General features: G+C 47.0%; 1 protein-coding gene across 3 annotated transcripts in view; it reads right to left on the bottom strand.

Moving 5' to 3' along the window:
• Positions 1–3749: 3749 nt before the first annotated feature.
• TTC7A (tetratricopeptide repeat domain 7A) overlaps positions 3750–16195 on the bottom strand; it is a 158911-nt gene continuing 146465 nt past the window's right edge. For all 3 annotated transcript variants that reach the window (XM_065754827.1, XM_065754837.1, XM_065754857.1), the window contains one exon: positions 3750–7510. In XM_065754827.1, coding sequence (XP_065610899.1) covers positions 7289–7510 — 222 coding nt within the window. In that variant the 3' untranslated portion in view covers positions 3750–7288. The remainder of the gene's footprint in view (positions 7511–16195) is intronic.

Below are 16195 nucleotides of genomic sequence, written 5' to 3'. Positions count from 1 at the left end.
AGAGGTATAAGTTGAATAAGAAGTTTCTCAACAGTGCAAAAGAGCTGTAAGTCCATAATTCCATAGTGCATGTAAGACAAATCCTCTAACCGCTCTTCGGCAAACCATGCACACTCCTTGTTTTTACAGACACTTGGGTTTTGTGCTCTTCTTTTTCTTAAAGCTCTTCCACACACACACATCCTCATCTTCCACCTCACCCTCCCAAACTCAATCATCTCTGTGCAAGATTGACCTAAGTGATCACCATGGTTTCCAATTCAATTTGGGTCCCCAAAGAGGACTTTTAATTAAGAAGCTCTAATAGGATCTGGATGAAAACGAGTAAGTCACTGGTCTTCAGGCTGAGAGCTGCAGATCCCAGGGGTGTCTGCAGCCAACTAGCAAGGGGCCCTAAACATGTCTCTTTCAGAAAGGTCATATTCTATATGGAAATCCATGTAAGTATATCTTGCAGATCCAGACATCTGCCAGAAAATTCCTAGGGATTGCAAGAAGAGTTCTGTAGTAGGCCACTGCTGAGCGGTGGTAGACACTGTGAGAGCAGCGTGGGGAAGGCAGGACTGAAAAGTGGCTGTGTGTGGTGCTGCCGTGTGCCCAGGCAGATGTTTGGGAAGGCCAGGCTTTAATCACCGTCACCTGAACTGCAGATGTGTGCATGAATGGGGTTTCCAAAAGCACTTGGTATTGATCCATATTTGTTTTGGCAGGAGCAATCCCACCTTGAGAAGCAGCATGTGCTGGTGTTTGCCCAGCGGCTCTCACTGCCAGAAAACAACTTGTAGCAGTGGGATGCAGTGACTGGTGCAGAAGCACTCAGAGATGCTTTCACAGCAGGAACTTGAGCTTTGGCCACATACGGGAACAAGGTGTGGGACTGGAAAGCACATTTGGACTCTTTCAAGCATGGTATACGCTGAGAAGCAAACTTCCAGAGAACTGGAGCTGTGCATAGATTTAAGATAACTTTGCTAAATAGTTCTTGGCTGGGAGACAAAATGGGAAATTTAAATGTTCTCTGTAGATTGTTTCAGGATTAAGCATCTTGAATTTTTGTTTCAAAATGCTCTCCCTTCTGGCAATTCTCTCAAAACTTCTGGTCATATAAATCTGAATTATTGAAGATAGTGCTTGAGGACTCCTGTCAGAACAATACTTTGTTTAATTGGAAATTTTTTTAAAGCACTATTTGGATGAAAATCTCTGAAGTTTTCCTTTGGAATGTAGCTTGAAACAAATTATTTTCTTTCAGCTTATTACTTCTCGCTTAACTGTCTGAACAGAAAGAGCCTTGCAAGTACCCAAAGGGGACGATGAGAAGTTCAAAAAGAGAAAAAAATACAAGAAGAAAAGGCTCAGTGGTGGTAAGTGAGCCTCTTGTGCTGAGCTGCCTGTGCCTCCCTGGTGGCACCAACCTGCGGGTCTGGCGTGGGTTGTTCTGGGACATATATATATCGGGGAGTCTTTACTGACATAATGTGGGAGTGGGGACATCCCTCAATGAATCATTAAGGCTGGAAAAGACCTCTTAAAATCATTCAGCCCAACCCCCGTCCACCCTCACCACGCCCACTGACCACATCCCTCATTGCCACATCCACACAGTTCTTGAACATCTCCAGGGACGGTGACCCCACCACCTCCCTGGGCAGCCTGGGCCAGTGCCCTCAGCTCTGATGCCACAGAGGAGAGGTGACAGCTGCAGGGCACAAGCCCACAGTGTGGCCTGAGGGGGAATGGTGTTATACTCCAACCACAACAAGGCCACCTTCCTACCACAACAGGACCATCACAGAGGCAGGTGGCACTGCTCTGGGGCAGGAGCAAGGCCCCAAGCCCAGCAGCAGCAATGTCACCCATTTTGCAGAGGGAAACAACTCTTGCTCCCCTCAGCTCCCTATGGACTTGGTTTTCCATTTTCTTCGAAGGAGGATGTGGTGCGTCTCTCACCAGCCCCCCAAAAAACCTTTCACATCCTCTGAGGAGATGTAAGAGCAGCACCACTGTAGAGCAGTGCTTCCCATCACCTCTCTCACTGCTCACAGAACTGCTGAGCATCCCAGTGACACACCAGCTAGGACTCGAGTGTAGTATCTGAGCTAGTCTCTCCTGCTTGTGGAAATCCACGGAATCAATGACTTCAATTTCCAATTTTTTAAGGCTTTGTAGTAGCCACTTGAGGGACTTAACCCTGGTGCTGCTGCAGTGAAACCTTGTCCTGCTTGAGCTGGACTGAATGCACTTGGAACCTGGAGCAGCCAGCTATGAAGTGCTGCTCTTCAAAATCCCTTTCCTCAATCCGGGTATGAAACCAAGGGCTCTTTAAGAAGGCCCGTTGCAAACTGACCAACAGACTGATGTGTAAATGCAAAGAATGCTCTGGAGGCTCTTCAACGGAGGCAGTTATTTCCAGATTTCCTTCCAGTACCTGAAGAAGCGTATAAACAACGGGGGGAATTACTGTTTACATGGGTTGATAGTTGTAAGACAAGGGGGGATGGTTTTAAACTAAGACAGGGGAGATTTAGGTTAGATATTAGGAGGAAGTTTTTCACTCAAGAGGGTGGTGATAGAACAGGTTGCCCAGAGAGGTCGTGGGAGCCCCATCCCTGGAGGCATTCAAGGCAAGGCTGGCTGTGGCTCTGGGCAGCCTGCTGCAGTGGTTGGCGTCCCTGCCCATGGCACAAGGGTTGAAGCCAGATGATCTTCAAGGTCCTTTTCATCCCAGGCCATTCTATGATTCAAACAGCCACTGGAGTAAGTGACTGTATCAAGAGGATGATTAATGACATCGTGGCCAAAGTAAGGTGAGTCCCTAAACATGATGGCATGGTATTTGCGTATGACCTTGATGTTAGTTTATTTTTACTGGAAGAAGTACAAGAAAAGCATGATGCTCTCTTAAATCTGCATAAATTCAAACACTGAGGCCACACTGGTCCTTTTTCCTGGCTGTGTTCCCCTCCAAAACCATTCTACTTGCATGCTCACTCCTGGCTTTCCCATGAACTACAGGGTGCAGGCCAAAATGCCCTTTGTAACTGGTAAGTTGCTGGGCACACTAGGTTCCAGCTAATATAACAAACAGTTGTTTCATAAGGCCTGAAATAGCAGTGGCATGAATATATTAGAAGTACTGAAATCGGCAGGAAATAACTATGCACGAGGAGCATTTGTTTTTTTTCCACAGGGTCGGTTTTATTCATCTGGTGAGAATATCTTTCAACAAGAAGTGTTGGATTACATGGAAAAACAACAGCCATAACTGTGTTAACAGTATTCAGGTGGCATTACTGCGTATGAAACACCCATTAAGTGTCAAAGGGAGTGTGTCTTTCCATGCACCGGGTCGGAGAAGCTCTGCAGCAGCACACAATGGTGTCACGCTATGGTCCCTTTCAGCTGTTATAGCTACAGAATGGTGTGTTTTGGGAGGAGAATGAGCTAACATCCTGCAGAACCAAACAGGAGAGGCCACTGCCTGCAGCCAGGCTAAGGGAACGGTCGGATGGCCAACTGGTTCAGTCAGCAAAAGCAAAGGGGTGCAGGGAGGGAGGGGAGTAGCAGCTACACCCACTCCATGCATAATTGTCCAATGTGCCTGTAATACAATGCAGCCAAAGGCATTTATTGCTGCTCTGGGGAGCTTTGCCTTCCTGCAAACTATCAAATCTCAGTTGGTTTGGCTGGAAAAAAGATCATGGCGGTGATCTTTTTTTTCACTGAAAAGGACAAAATAAGTTAAGACAAAATAAAATAGCCAAACTCTATCTTTACCAAGACTCTCCAAAAATCCAGAGATGGGACTCCTCAGGGATAAAGTAGCAGCAATTCAAGCTGCAGCAGCCAGTGCCGTGCCTACTTTGGTTCTCAGCCAGTGAATTTTAAAGTAAACACCCTCCAGGACTGTTCTCCATTTGGATTTATTAGTCATTACCAAGAAAAGATAATTAGCACTTCTGAAACGTTGTGATAATCAGTAGCATGAACTGTTACCAATAGAAACGGCTTGGGGTACTCGTGCAGTGTAGGAATATGGCAGCACTGCCATGCTCTGCACAGCGAGCACACCGGTGGGCAGGGCCTCTGCTGGAGGAATTCTCACAAACACTGCTGATTGGTGCCAGCTTATGGGGGCTAAGGCAGGGAGGGGGCTGCTCCGAGGCTGTGGGGCTTCTCCTTCCATCCACCTGCAGGCAGATTCCTTTTTATAACCAGATGCAAACCTTGTTGATTAAAGGCAGTGGCAAGCACTACTCCTTCTCTGTGCAACAGAAAAACAGGAGCTAATTATCTTCCTTTTGCGTGCACCCTGCTGACTCAAAAGAAAAAAACCTTGTGGTGGAGGGAAAGGGATTGGGATGTACCCAGATTCTTCAGGCAATGATACAATATTACTCTCCTCCTTACAAACCAGGGAGAAAACCGGTGGACTCCACTCAGTGCTAAGGCTCCAGAATCAGTACTTCCCTTATCGTTCCCTAAACTTCCATTATTTATAATCATCTGCAATATTCTGATGAGGAATGGGATGTAAGCCTCATGTGCTTAGTCTAAAACCCTGATGCTGGCTTTCCTGCTATGCAAAGGATTCTTCCTTCATCACCTCAGAGAAGTCGGTCTATTAGATGTGCCAATGTTGTTACCTAAATAAATACTACAATACATAGACCTGTTTTTAGTCTTTGTTTTTCTGTACCTGGAAGTATGAGCAAAGAACAAATACACACACAGGATCTATTTCAAAACACAAGTAAGTCTGTAAACACCACCCTCTTTCCTGCCCTCTGCAGAGCATCTCAGGTCAGCATGATCTCAAGCACTAAACATCTAAGTATTAAGAATTATGCAGAAATGTACCAGCAACGCCAACACTGTTCCAGGGAACATGCTTCGTACCCTCTGGGAAGTGCCCAGCTGAGCCCAAATACAGCACTGAGGCAGAACTTTGCCTGCAGCTGACTCGGGGGCTGTGGTGTGCTGTGCAGTGCACCTCCCTTTGGTGCTGACGGGAGCTATGATGTCCTCACCACACCTGCAGCAGACCCTCTCAGCACTGCAGTTCCAATGGCTGATGCACACCACGCAGCTCCCCCAGGAAGGTGACTGCTGTGGAGCTGAAGCTCCCTTTGGTGGCAGCGTACGTGATGTGCTGACTGCATGGATGCCATGCATGCAGCAGTAACAAGGTCTGTGAGTGTTTGTTTCTCAGCTGCTGCTGGGAAAATGGGTATCTCCTCCCAGGGCTTGGACTGGCCGCATTGCAGACCTCTGCAAACAGCTCCTCGGTCACAGAGACACGCACAGCTCTGTACTCACATGGCTGTCTGGTACACAGGCGTTACTATGGCAGTGCCTGACAGACAGATGTTGCAGAGCAGAGTGGTGATGTCAGACCACAGTGACTGTGTTATACAGAAAGCTCACTTCCAGCTTGGAACTGCGCTTGTGGACCAGAACAAGTATCAGAGTATAATAGCAATCTCTGTGTATCTACTGAAACCTGCTGTCAGACTGCTTTGAGCAGTGTAACTGGATTTAAAATATCTGGCTAACAATTTACATGCCATGTCAACAATAACATCTCCTCCTCTCCATTCCCTTTTCATATCTGTAGCACAGAGCATCCTTCACAGCAGAACAGGTCTCTGCTGTGTCTTTCTGGCTCCACAAAACCCATTTAATTTTTGTCCTTCAACACCTACTCCTTCCTCCGCTGCCGGTGTTACTGCAAACGAGTGATGCAGCCGGATAACACAGCTCCCAAACAACTGTAGAAATGGCCAATGTCAGGTTTGCTCCTGAGCCTCAGCTCTTGGAAGAGTGACTCCTGCTCACTTACTGGCTGAGGATACAATCATTTCTGGAAAGAACCACAATACTGGACAGAACTACTGTACGCAGCATGCTTCAGTGCAAAGCCACTTAAGAAAAAGTCACAAACATTCTTTGGTCGGGAACGGGCACGTGGTTCCAGCTTTTTTGTGTAGAAAAGCACCCACTTTTCCACACCTCCTCCACCGTGGGGCTGACTTCTTGTGCTGTGCTGCAGGGCCGTCGGGCAGTCACACAGGGCTGTGCGGATCGTAGCAGCTCAGAGTGAGGTGTGGCAGCTTCCTCGCAGCCCAGCCGCACCATCCAGCAGGAGGCAAGTGGATTAGGAGCTCTTCAGACAGCTCTAAGATCACTCTTTCATCTGATGCGCTGCTCCACACCAGCCCGCCCCGCTGAAGGTGCAGCTCCCTGCCTCTGATGTGAAATGCCTGCAGAAAATCCAAGCATTCGGTAATAGAAGAAAAGCAGCTCTTCGTCTGCGCACACTGCCTTCAGTGTGCTTCCCCTTAACAGGCTGCTGCTATCTTTTGTGTCATGGAAAGGCAGACATGAATGCGTGTAGTGCCAGGGACAGAGCACAAACTGCCGGCACTAAATGCTGGTGATCACTTCATCCCTCACTGAAAGTGATGGAATAGGTGAATAACAAGAATAAAGCTCAGAGAGTTCAGTTATGATACTTCAAGAGAGGCCTTTCAATTAATATGTAATTGGAGATACATACACGCTTTGAATACTAGGACAAATGTGAACCAACTGGGTCTTTGGTCACTCTGCTTTTGTGAATCATGTTCCTATAGCAGCTTTATCAAAAAAAGGCATTTTTAATTTAAACTGATCTAAGCAAGTGCCACAGTAAATATACTGAGGATATGCAGTATATAAGAGCAAGGAAGAAAGAAAGATGATCAGAATAGCTGAAATAATTTTGTAAATGTTATATAGTGCATGTCTCTATGATTTAATTGTCATTCCTATCCTGTCAGGTCTGCACGGAAGCAGCCACGTGCTTAAATAAACCCTGGTACATTTGTTGGTGCACTTACTCCTGTTCAGAGTTGGTCTGGCCTTCAGCTCAGGGCCTGGGGGCTTTGTCTTTGGATTTGGGATTTTATCCTTAATGAAAACTGAAAGGTGCAAGTGCTCTGAACAACTGTAGTCCAGCACGAGCTATTCTACACGTAATCACCTTGAACCAACATTTTGAAGTATGTTTTGCTATTAGCTTGAACAGGAGATTAACCAGGCATCTGTGAAATAAAAGGCATTATCTCTCTCTGCCTTTTGCAAACACCTCTGCAGTTAGGCTCGTCTCAGCCTAGCATGTCCTCCTGAGCCCCATATTAGAATTATTTTGCTCAGTTCCAGCTTACAATGGCACTTCTGTTGAATTCAATTTCTTCTCCACAAGTCTGTTTCTTTATTCAGTGTTTGTCCAGGGAATGAAGACACTTCAGAGCTCCCTGGGTATTACAGTGAATGGGACAACAGGACTGCTGGATTCGAGGTCCAGAGCAGTGAGAAAGCATTCGATGGCTGCTTCGGTTTTCCCTTGAGCTTGCAAGACCTCCGCTAGGCTGTTCCAGGCCCTGTGGCTGGTGTTCTGGATACGGATGGCGTCTTGGAGGACCTTCAGGGCCAACTCCCTCCGCTTGAGTCTGTTCAGCACCAAGCCCTGCCAACAAATGAGATGAGTGGTTAGCAACAGCATCAGCACAGGAGCCCAAGCTCCCAGTGGGCCAGTCTGTCCCTCGCATGCCGGCACCCTGCCATCTGAGGAGGACCTCCCATCATTGCTGAAGAAAGGAGGGGAGCAACCAGCTTTTAAGTTCTGCTTTTTGTGATGGTCATCCTTTTGATTCTGTAATTGAAAACAACAGCTGTGAAGACCAAGCAGAGACGGATCCAGCCCTGAAAGCACTCCTGCTGTGTTACTGGGAAAGCATGTATTGGTACGGTATACTGACAGCATGATGCCAGGAAGTAGGGAAAGGCTACAGGCCCTTTAAGCATCTCTCCCTTATACACCAGCTTCTAATCCTCAGGAACACAGACAGGTTCAATTACACCAGTAGCTGAATTAACTCTTGCATGTCTGGACAATCTGAGGTAAAGTCCCTCAGCTCCTGACCAGGACAAAAGGGCTAGAGGGATGAGGTCCCTTCCAGGGGCAGGCTTACAGCATCACTTGGGGCCTCTGTCCTCCCACTAGTGGCCCTCCAATACAGAGCCTAAAGCAGCGTGGGGGAGAAGGACAGAGGAACCTTGTTTAAAAAGCTGTCCTTAGGGTAAGAAAAGACACAAGTGGGTGTAACCATCTGGAAGGAACAGGAGGGAAAGGATGAAAGAAGTGGTAGGAAGAACATGTTTTCCTATAGGGCTCGCATAGATGCATCTGAACCCACAAAGCATCTAATGAGCCAGGCTCCCTTTTAATTAATTAATTTTACAGCAGTCAGCCACACTGAGCCCAGATGGTCACGTGGGCTTTGCACACCACGGTGTGTGAGCGGCATTCTTTTGCTTCCTCCTCAAGGTGCACACACCAGGATGGATGTCTCATCAGTCCCACCCAGATGTGGCCTGTGGAAGAAGCTGCCAGCACTTTCACGTTACCTGCCAAGAGCTCAGTATGTTCAGGTGCTGCAGCACCAAACCTCACAGATGCCGTGAATGCTACAAGGTGACCACTCTGGGCAGCTTCGGTTAAGGTGAGCTTAAAGGCTTCATCCTACAGGGTGAGGGATGTCCTTGCAGGGCGCATCAAATACCAGCAGCATTGCCAAAGCAGCTACCACAGTGCAAGTAACCAGAACTTTGAAAGTCGAAAGGGTCTCTCTTAGCATCAAGTTTATACAGCGAGCGAGCTCACACCTATGCTGTCCACACGCAGTGCAGAAACAACAGACCTCCATGCTGGCTCAGGGACTGCAGGGACGACATGCACTCCTTTCCTTGGTATCTCAGCCAAAGAGATGGGCAATTCAAAGGTTTCTGTATGAGAATAACTCAAGGCATGGTGTCATTAATATAACCAGTGCAGTAATCAAATATCATGTGTTGGGAATCTTTTTTGTCCAAAAGTACTACCTCATTTAGCAAACATACAGAGATGTTGTAAAGGGAGACACTGTGCTTCTCCTGATACTAAGCAATACATGGACACGGTCATTTCTATGTATATAAAGAGAAGCATAAGCTCCGCCCTTAATCGCTCTACTTACCTTTCAAGACTTAAGAAACCCAAAAACTCTCACAACTAGAACCCAAACTAAATTTCTCATGAAAGAATGGTGATACTTTTGGAATCAATGAAGATTTTCATCTTCTTCTGTTTGCTTTTCAAAAAGTGCCAGTAGATGCAAAGTGCATCAGCACGACTAAGACTTGCCAGTGATATTACTGACAGAAGCACGCTACTTCATCAGAGAGAAGTAAGAAACACATGTTTAATCAAATATATGCAGTACTACAGCAAGTTTCACTGCCTCTTTCTCGTACATAACTTTGACTTGAATACTCAATTCAGAACCAAATCTCAATTTAGGGATTCAGTGGGGATGTTTTCCCTTTGGGTTTCTCTCTACTGGAAAATGATGAGGCCATGTCTTAATTCTCTTGTACGTAGACACAGGCAGAAGGGAGATGCTCCCATGGCACAGGTTGGTACCCCTGGAGGTAACTGCCTGGAAATGACCATTGGCATGTAATGACAGACTGGAAGGAATCTGTTCAAATATAATCTGAGTCACCTGCTTGACAGGGATAATGAGCTACAGAAAGGGCAAGTAACGTGGCCATAGAAAGTCTGCTGCAGAGCCAAGAATAGACGGGAGTTATCTCCGCTCATGTTTGTCCTCAACCACAAAACCACTCTTCCTAAAAGCTCTTCCTGTTGTGCTGACTGAGCAGAGCTGCTTCTGCTCTCTGGTGGCCAGGGCCCTGCCACTCTCCTCACCCTGACACTGAACAGACCAAGCCCTTTGGGCCTGCTGCAGCCTCCCCTCACTCCCAGGGGGCCACGGCCCTGCCGGCACACCGGCTGCGAGCCCATGCAGCTGCTGCCTGTCATCCCCCTCCAACGAGGAGGGGAATTCCCTCCCTGGCTGACATCTCGCGCCTCTCAGCAATGCCAGAATGAAATCCACCTCCTCGTAAAACTCTAGCAGTGCTCGTGCAGCTCAGTGCCCTTGTGCGCTCCAGCACCCGTGGTGGACTGGAAGAAGAGGCCGGTGAGGCTCCTTCTATGGCTCCTAAACGTGGACTCTCTGCATCCTATTTTGGCTGTGCTTGAGCACAGATCTCTTCATCCGGTGGTCCCTGCAGCACTGGGAGAAGGAGTTGTAAGCAAACCCCAAGCACCATGTTCACCTGGGGATGATGCTGAAGCACAGCCCACCAGCCAGCATAGAGCACGTGAATGTCTGCGTGTTGGTATTCAGAGCTTTCAAGAATGCCATTTCAGCTTCCAGAATCATCTGTGAATTCGCAGAGAGGGTGGTCTCAGGCTCTCCAAAGCCAGTGGAAGGACTCCTGTTGATAGGAGATAACTTGCTAAAGAAGCTAAATACACCTGCTTGATGACATGCGAAAAACGGTTGTGCCAAAGACTGCCCAAGCCCTCAGCCAAAGAAGGCAGGCTGCAAATGGCACCAAACCATAGAGATCTACTCCTTTGCCCAAAGTGAACAACAGCAGACAGTGTGAGCCTTTCCCATGAGGATTAAGCAAACAGGCAGATGCTGCTAGGTGTTTAAAGCACAGACTGAACATCATTAATTCTGTTTGCAGGAGAGCTTCTTCATTTGGGTTTCTTCTCTCCTTCTCCCTGTCCCCTGCTCCTTGCATGTCACCAGCATTCCGAGAGCTGGAGGCTGCACAGTCCCCAGGCCTCACTAACACGCAGCACTGAGCACTTCAGCTTTTTGTTTCCCTAAGGTATTTGCACTTGAGAGCTTCTCCTTGCTACTGAATTTCTTATTTCCCCATGGAGTCTGACTTGCTATAAACAATGCCTGCATGTTGTTGCTATGTAGGTCCAGCTGGAATCTGCCTACAGTGCAAAAGAAAAAAATCATATATAAATTCAGAAAGCCACCCACTGACAGGCAATTTGCATTTTTATCTGGAAGATATTTTTTTAAAAGATTTTTCTAATGAAAGTTCAGTTCCTGAGTTTCTATGGAAACTCATCTGCTTGGTGTGCATGCATAATTTCATAAAGTCAGATCTCAGGAAGATGAGCAATTAGTAGAAATACAAGCAGGAAAGTGATTAAGGGTTTCATCCATCCCCTCATTCTTGGAGAGGGAGGGTGGGGCTGGGTTCTGTTGTCCTGCTTTGGTCTGTATTTGCAATTTTGCCAAATGAATGCAGAAACCAGTGTTCAAAGTGGCCTGGCTCCTCTGCCACCTCCTGGCTATCAACCGGCACTTCTGGTTTTGCCAAGTTATTTTCCTCCCAAAGCTGGTGAGCACCTCTAAGCATGGTCTTCTCCATCTCTGCTGGCAGCACAGGGTCAGGCCCTCAGGGGCAACGAGGATCAGCTTCTTTTTAAACTCAAGCATAATATAAATACTGAAAAAAACGGACCAACTGAAAATACAAAACGCCACCAACCAGCCCAAAGAGGTGTGTGGCAATCACTGCTTTGGAGCTCCTGTAAGCAGCATTTCAGCAGGGCCTGCACCAGCCCTCTGCTAACCACAGGCAGGCATTTCGTGTGCTAGGTGCATTAATGTAGCTGAACTGAGCCTGAATGCTAATTCACTGAAGGAGGCCTGAGGGCAACTTGCGCAGATTAAATTATTTTCTTCTTTAGGTCTGAAGACATACTTCAAATCTTGTAAACAAGAGGCAGAGTAGTGAAGGTTGTGCTTTCAAGCCAGACTAAAAGCTGGCACTGAAACAACTGAAGAAAATTCATTAGTAGTGAAGGGCGATGGCACAATGAAGTTGGTACAGTCCAGCAGTGCATGAAGGCAGAGTGCAGACAGCGAATGTCGTTTGTCGATTTAGGGTGCCTTATGCTACCTACATTAATCCTCTTAATTTCACCACAGGAGAGGTGCTTCTGGGAAGCTTTTCCAGAGGGATTTCAGACCTCAGCTGCACCCAAACCAAACACAAACTGAACTACATGTAAAGATGCTGTGCTGGGCTCCCTCGCCCTCACTGATGTCATGCTGTATGGGAACTGTTGAATCACGGCCTGAACCACTGATTGATCTCCTGAGGCGAGCACTGAGTCAGACGCAGGAGCACAGGTGACGGCAATGCACCTGTGTGACCTGAAGGGGCGGAGTCTGGCTCCACCTCTCCCAGACCCCATTGAAGGGCTGACGACCACTGGGGAAGGATCTCTTGTTGGGTAGTTCTGGGTGAGCCTTTCCTAATTTGTCTTTATACATCTGGATGAGCCATACAAAAATATACCATCTACCTTCATTATTTTGTGTGGGTACTATTCTTACAGGGTATTCACCCAACAAATGCTCACTCAGCAACTGATACTCGAATGAGGAGACCCATATTTCAGTTTAAGTCAGATGAGCAAAACTGTGGGCTGTTTTCAGTTTCTATTAATAAAGAAAGTGAGCAAAACTCCCACTTGAGGTCCTAATTCAGTAGGCCTTGAAATTCTAGACCTGTGCCTTTGTTTTCTTAAGAGTTTGAAGAAACGTACTTACAAGCTGTTAGCTTGTAAAATTCCCACAAAATAGTTCAGAAAAGACATTGTGGAAGACCACAAAATGAGCCTCATGCACAAGAAGGGGTTTATTTTTAGTAATGAAAGTCAAAACTTCCTTTGCAAATGTTTAGCTCAAACACCTGATGAGCAGCAGGGAGTTCTCTCAAGTCTTGGCAGTATTTCTCCTTCCACTAAGGTGGCACAGATTTATTTGTTCTTTCCTTTGTGGCTTGCACTGGAAAAAGATGTCCAGAAATTCATTCCAAGAAGGCTGTTCTTTGTTTTGTCGGTGTTGTCATCTCTTCTTTGGACTATCTGTGTAGGATGACTGAACTCTATCCTTTACAAACTGGCGTAACTGGTGTTACTTTAAATGCAGTTTCTCTCTTTTTGCACTAGCATGAAAATCTGAAGTGAGATTGTCTGTGCTGCTTTCCTCAACTCAGCAGACTATTCTGGCCCATTATTGTCTAAATATCCTAAGAAGCTACCAGAGTAAATTAGACTCTGAAGACTTTGCTGCTGGGTACTACTAGTGCACTAGTTAATGGATTTCAAGGTAAATGGGGTATTCCTCCTACAGACTGTCTACTCCAGTCTGTAATATGGAGATGTCACTAGTGGTTACTATGATGGTAATTAGCAGCTGGCAAGACCAGGGCATACTGGAGAAAAGTACCCACTCAAAAGTGTGCTTACTCAGCAGATGATTACAAAGAGCCTTTCAGGATTCGTTTGGCACTTGGTGATAACAGCCTCACGTAAAGGAAAAACGTGCACTGCTACAGGGCAACAGATACTTCTGCAGTTCTTTAGCAATCAGAGAAAGTTGTAAGCAGAATCTGTTGCATAAACCATGAACTATCAGACAGTCCTTTTGGAAAATGATGGAGATGATTAACCCTGAAGAACTCAGGTCTCCCAGAACACAGACAGGCATGCAACCAGCTGATTTCTCCTCATTCTTTCCCTTTACATTCATAACCTTAGCATTTCTGAGGAACTAGGACTTTTCTTCTCAGCTGTGAGCAGTGGAGTGAGTTTCTGTTACCCTGTCACTTAGTTGTGCAGGGGCTGGCAGTGTGCAGGGGAGCTGTCATCCATTTTGCTGATTCAGTGCAAGCTGCGGCCAATCTGAGCAGTAAATCTGAGCTTTATTCTCTGAAAACATACTGTAGGAGTACATGGAGCTGTGCGAGCAGTCAGGGTTGCTCACTAAATGCACTGAATTACAGAATATACCCTAATTTGCTACGTGACAAAGGGTGACCATATTCAGATCTGGAGGAAGAAGCTCTTCCTCCAGTGCCTCTGCTGCCTCTTTTGTTGAGTGCTGCTTTTCCTGCTCTGCCTTCCTCCTCTCTGACTCCCTCACTGAAGCTACTGCATCCCCTGTCAGTCAGTGATGCTAAAGTGCTTTGTCGATGTCAGACAGAGTGGAGGGGGAAGGATGGAGGCAGCAGGGTCATGGCAAAACACAGTACATGGAAAGGGAAATTGAAGATACACTGGAGGGGAAGGCTGGCTAGTGCTGGGAAAAGCGGACACCAGAGTTTACACCACGATCCATAGCACTCATGTACTGTCTGTGAATTCAGCTCAGGAAATCTGACCGGGAGATTTCAGGTCTGGTGCCTGAGGCACCAAGGGAGGCTGAACAGCTACCTGGTACCCAAACCTCACTTCAGCCTTGCTGTGTGCTGTGGAGGAGGGTGGGCCCAGAGAAGAGATGATACTGCAAGCGGCATCAGAGGGGACAGCCCAGCCAAGGGAAGGCTGAGAAGTCTCAGGCCCACCACATGGGCCTAAGCAACCATATGGAGGTAGTGCTAATCTTCGGTGGAGCAACTTCACTGGGGAGAGAAAAAAGACTAAAAGACGAAGGAGAGCCAAAGAGATGACTATGGAAGAGAGAAACATGCCCTTCCTCAGCTTGCTCCACGTTGTTTTCCAAGGCAGTACATGACTGTGTGGAGACGGCCCTGCACGGGGCCCTCAGCAAGGCCATGGCAAGCCCCCAGCCCATGCAGGAGGGAAGCTCTGTGCCATGCTGCCTGCTGCCCAGGCTAGCCACCTCTGTTTTGGTTCACCAAATGTTAGCAGGGATGTTTGTACTGCATTTGAAGCTTAGACGCGATAAAACATTTATTGATATAAAAAGCAAACCCTAAGGCAGCATTTCAAACCAGGAGGCTCATACAAGCTTAGGGAGCATGAAGACAGTAATGTTTTTCTGCCTTGTTGGATTGTCATCACTTAAGCTTCATTCAAAGAATTGTTTGCTGCATGTGAATATTCTCTAGATAGTTCTTCCTTAAGAGAGACCCTCATGGAGACGAAGCTGCGGGCAATGAAATCTAGCAGGATGTCTTGACCACATGCTCGAGACTAACAGTGCAGCATTTGTTTCACACGCTCCTCTCCTAGGGAAGGCAAGATTTCTCCAAGCCCTGATCATAGCAGTTGTCATAGTAATGCTGCAGTAGAGCACACAGTAGTGTCAGCTAGGACTCGGGGACTCCACCTCACACTGCTGTCTGCAAAAACATGTACTAGAAGAAGGTCCAAACCTAATAACTGATAGCACTTTATAACAAGCAATTCATAATTAAAGGTCCCTACTTTGTTCCTCAGTAGAGTGATACCTCACTTCCCTGGCAGAAAGGGAGACTCAGTCTAAGTATATGCAAGTATTTTGAAATGTGCAGCTCTCGAGCAGCCTCAGCAATGAGAGAAAAGGCATATGGTGCATGTGCAGGAAGCTGACAGACAGTAGGTAACCTGTTGGCTGCAGCACTTGACTAGAAAGCAGTTGCTCTAGACTGCTTTTAGTTCACTGCCACTGATGTATATCAAGCTGAGTAACTTGACAATATTCAGAAACAATTCAGAGAATGGGGCCAGGGTTCAAATTTTTGGAGGCAGAAATCCCATGTTCTCTGACTGAGGAAAGGACAGATCTTGCCTCTCCTGTGCCCAGGGTGTGTGCGCTCACTTCCAGCAAATATTTTAAAGAAATTAAGGCAACATTTGAGCACACCTTCCTTCTGGGGGTTGTGATCCTGCCCCTCTATTTGATAGCAAGCAGGTGCCTGTGTTGTGCTCCCATGCCTCTTATCCTTACCTCTCTGGACAAAGTAAATCTTGTCTGAACATGAGTCATGGACAGGTTCTACACAGCAGCTTCAGCTCTGCTGTGTATCCCTGCAAAGCTCACTCCCTCAGAAGAGTTTGCCTGAACTAATTGCCACAGCAAGCACTGCACAGGGAAGGGTGCAGCACAGTGAGACCTGGGCTGACCCAAGCCCACAGCATGCCAATGCAGATTACTGCACAATCTCCTGGAAGGAGAGTCGAGATACGTAAAAACAAAAACTTGATTTGCTTATTTTTCCGCTACTGGCGGTCTCTGGGATAACAAGTTATTAATGACATCCTCTGCACAGCCACGTCTGGAGTCTGGGAGTGCAGTCCCAGTGCTAGGCTAGCAGAGCTGCTGGGAAATGGAGCAGGGGCTGGGCAGGAGCATGCTATCATGTGCCAGTTCCCACATCTCCTCGCTGCACCACTGCCTCCCACCTGACCAGCGGCATCTCCACCTACAGTCTGAACCCAATGTATCTCAAAAATTATGACCTTGCAAGGAGATTTTACTGTATCACAGAGAGC

This window comes from Cyrtonyx montezumae, unplaced genomic scaffold (genome assembly GCF_038088225.1).
Source record: "Cyrtonyx montezumae isolate F1298 unplaced genomic scaffold, pur_monq_1.0 scaffold_0, whole genome shotgun sequence".
NCBI classification, from domain to species: Eukaryota; Metazoa; Chordata; class Aves; order Galliformes; family Odontophoridae; genus Cyrtonyx; species Cyrtonyx montezumae.
Note: the sequence above shows the minus strand (reverse complement) of the source record. Positions and strands in the feature narration are given on the sequence as shown.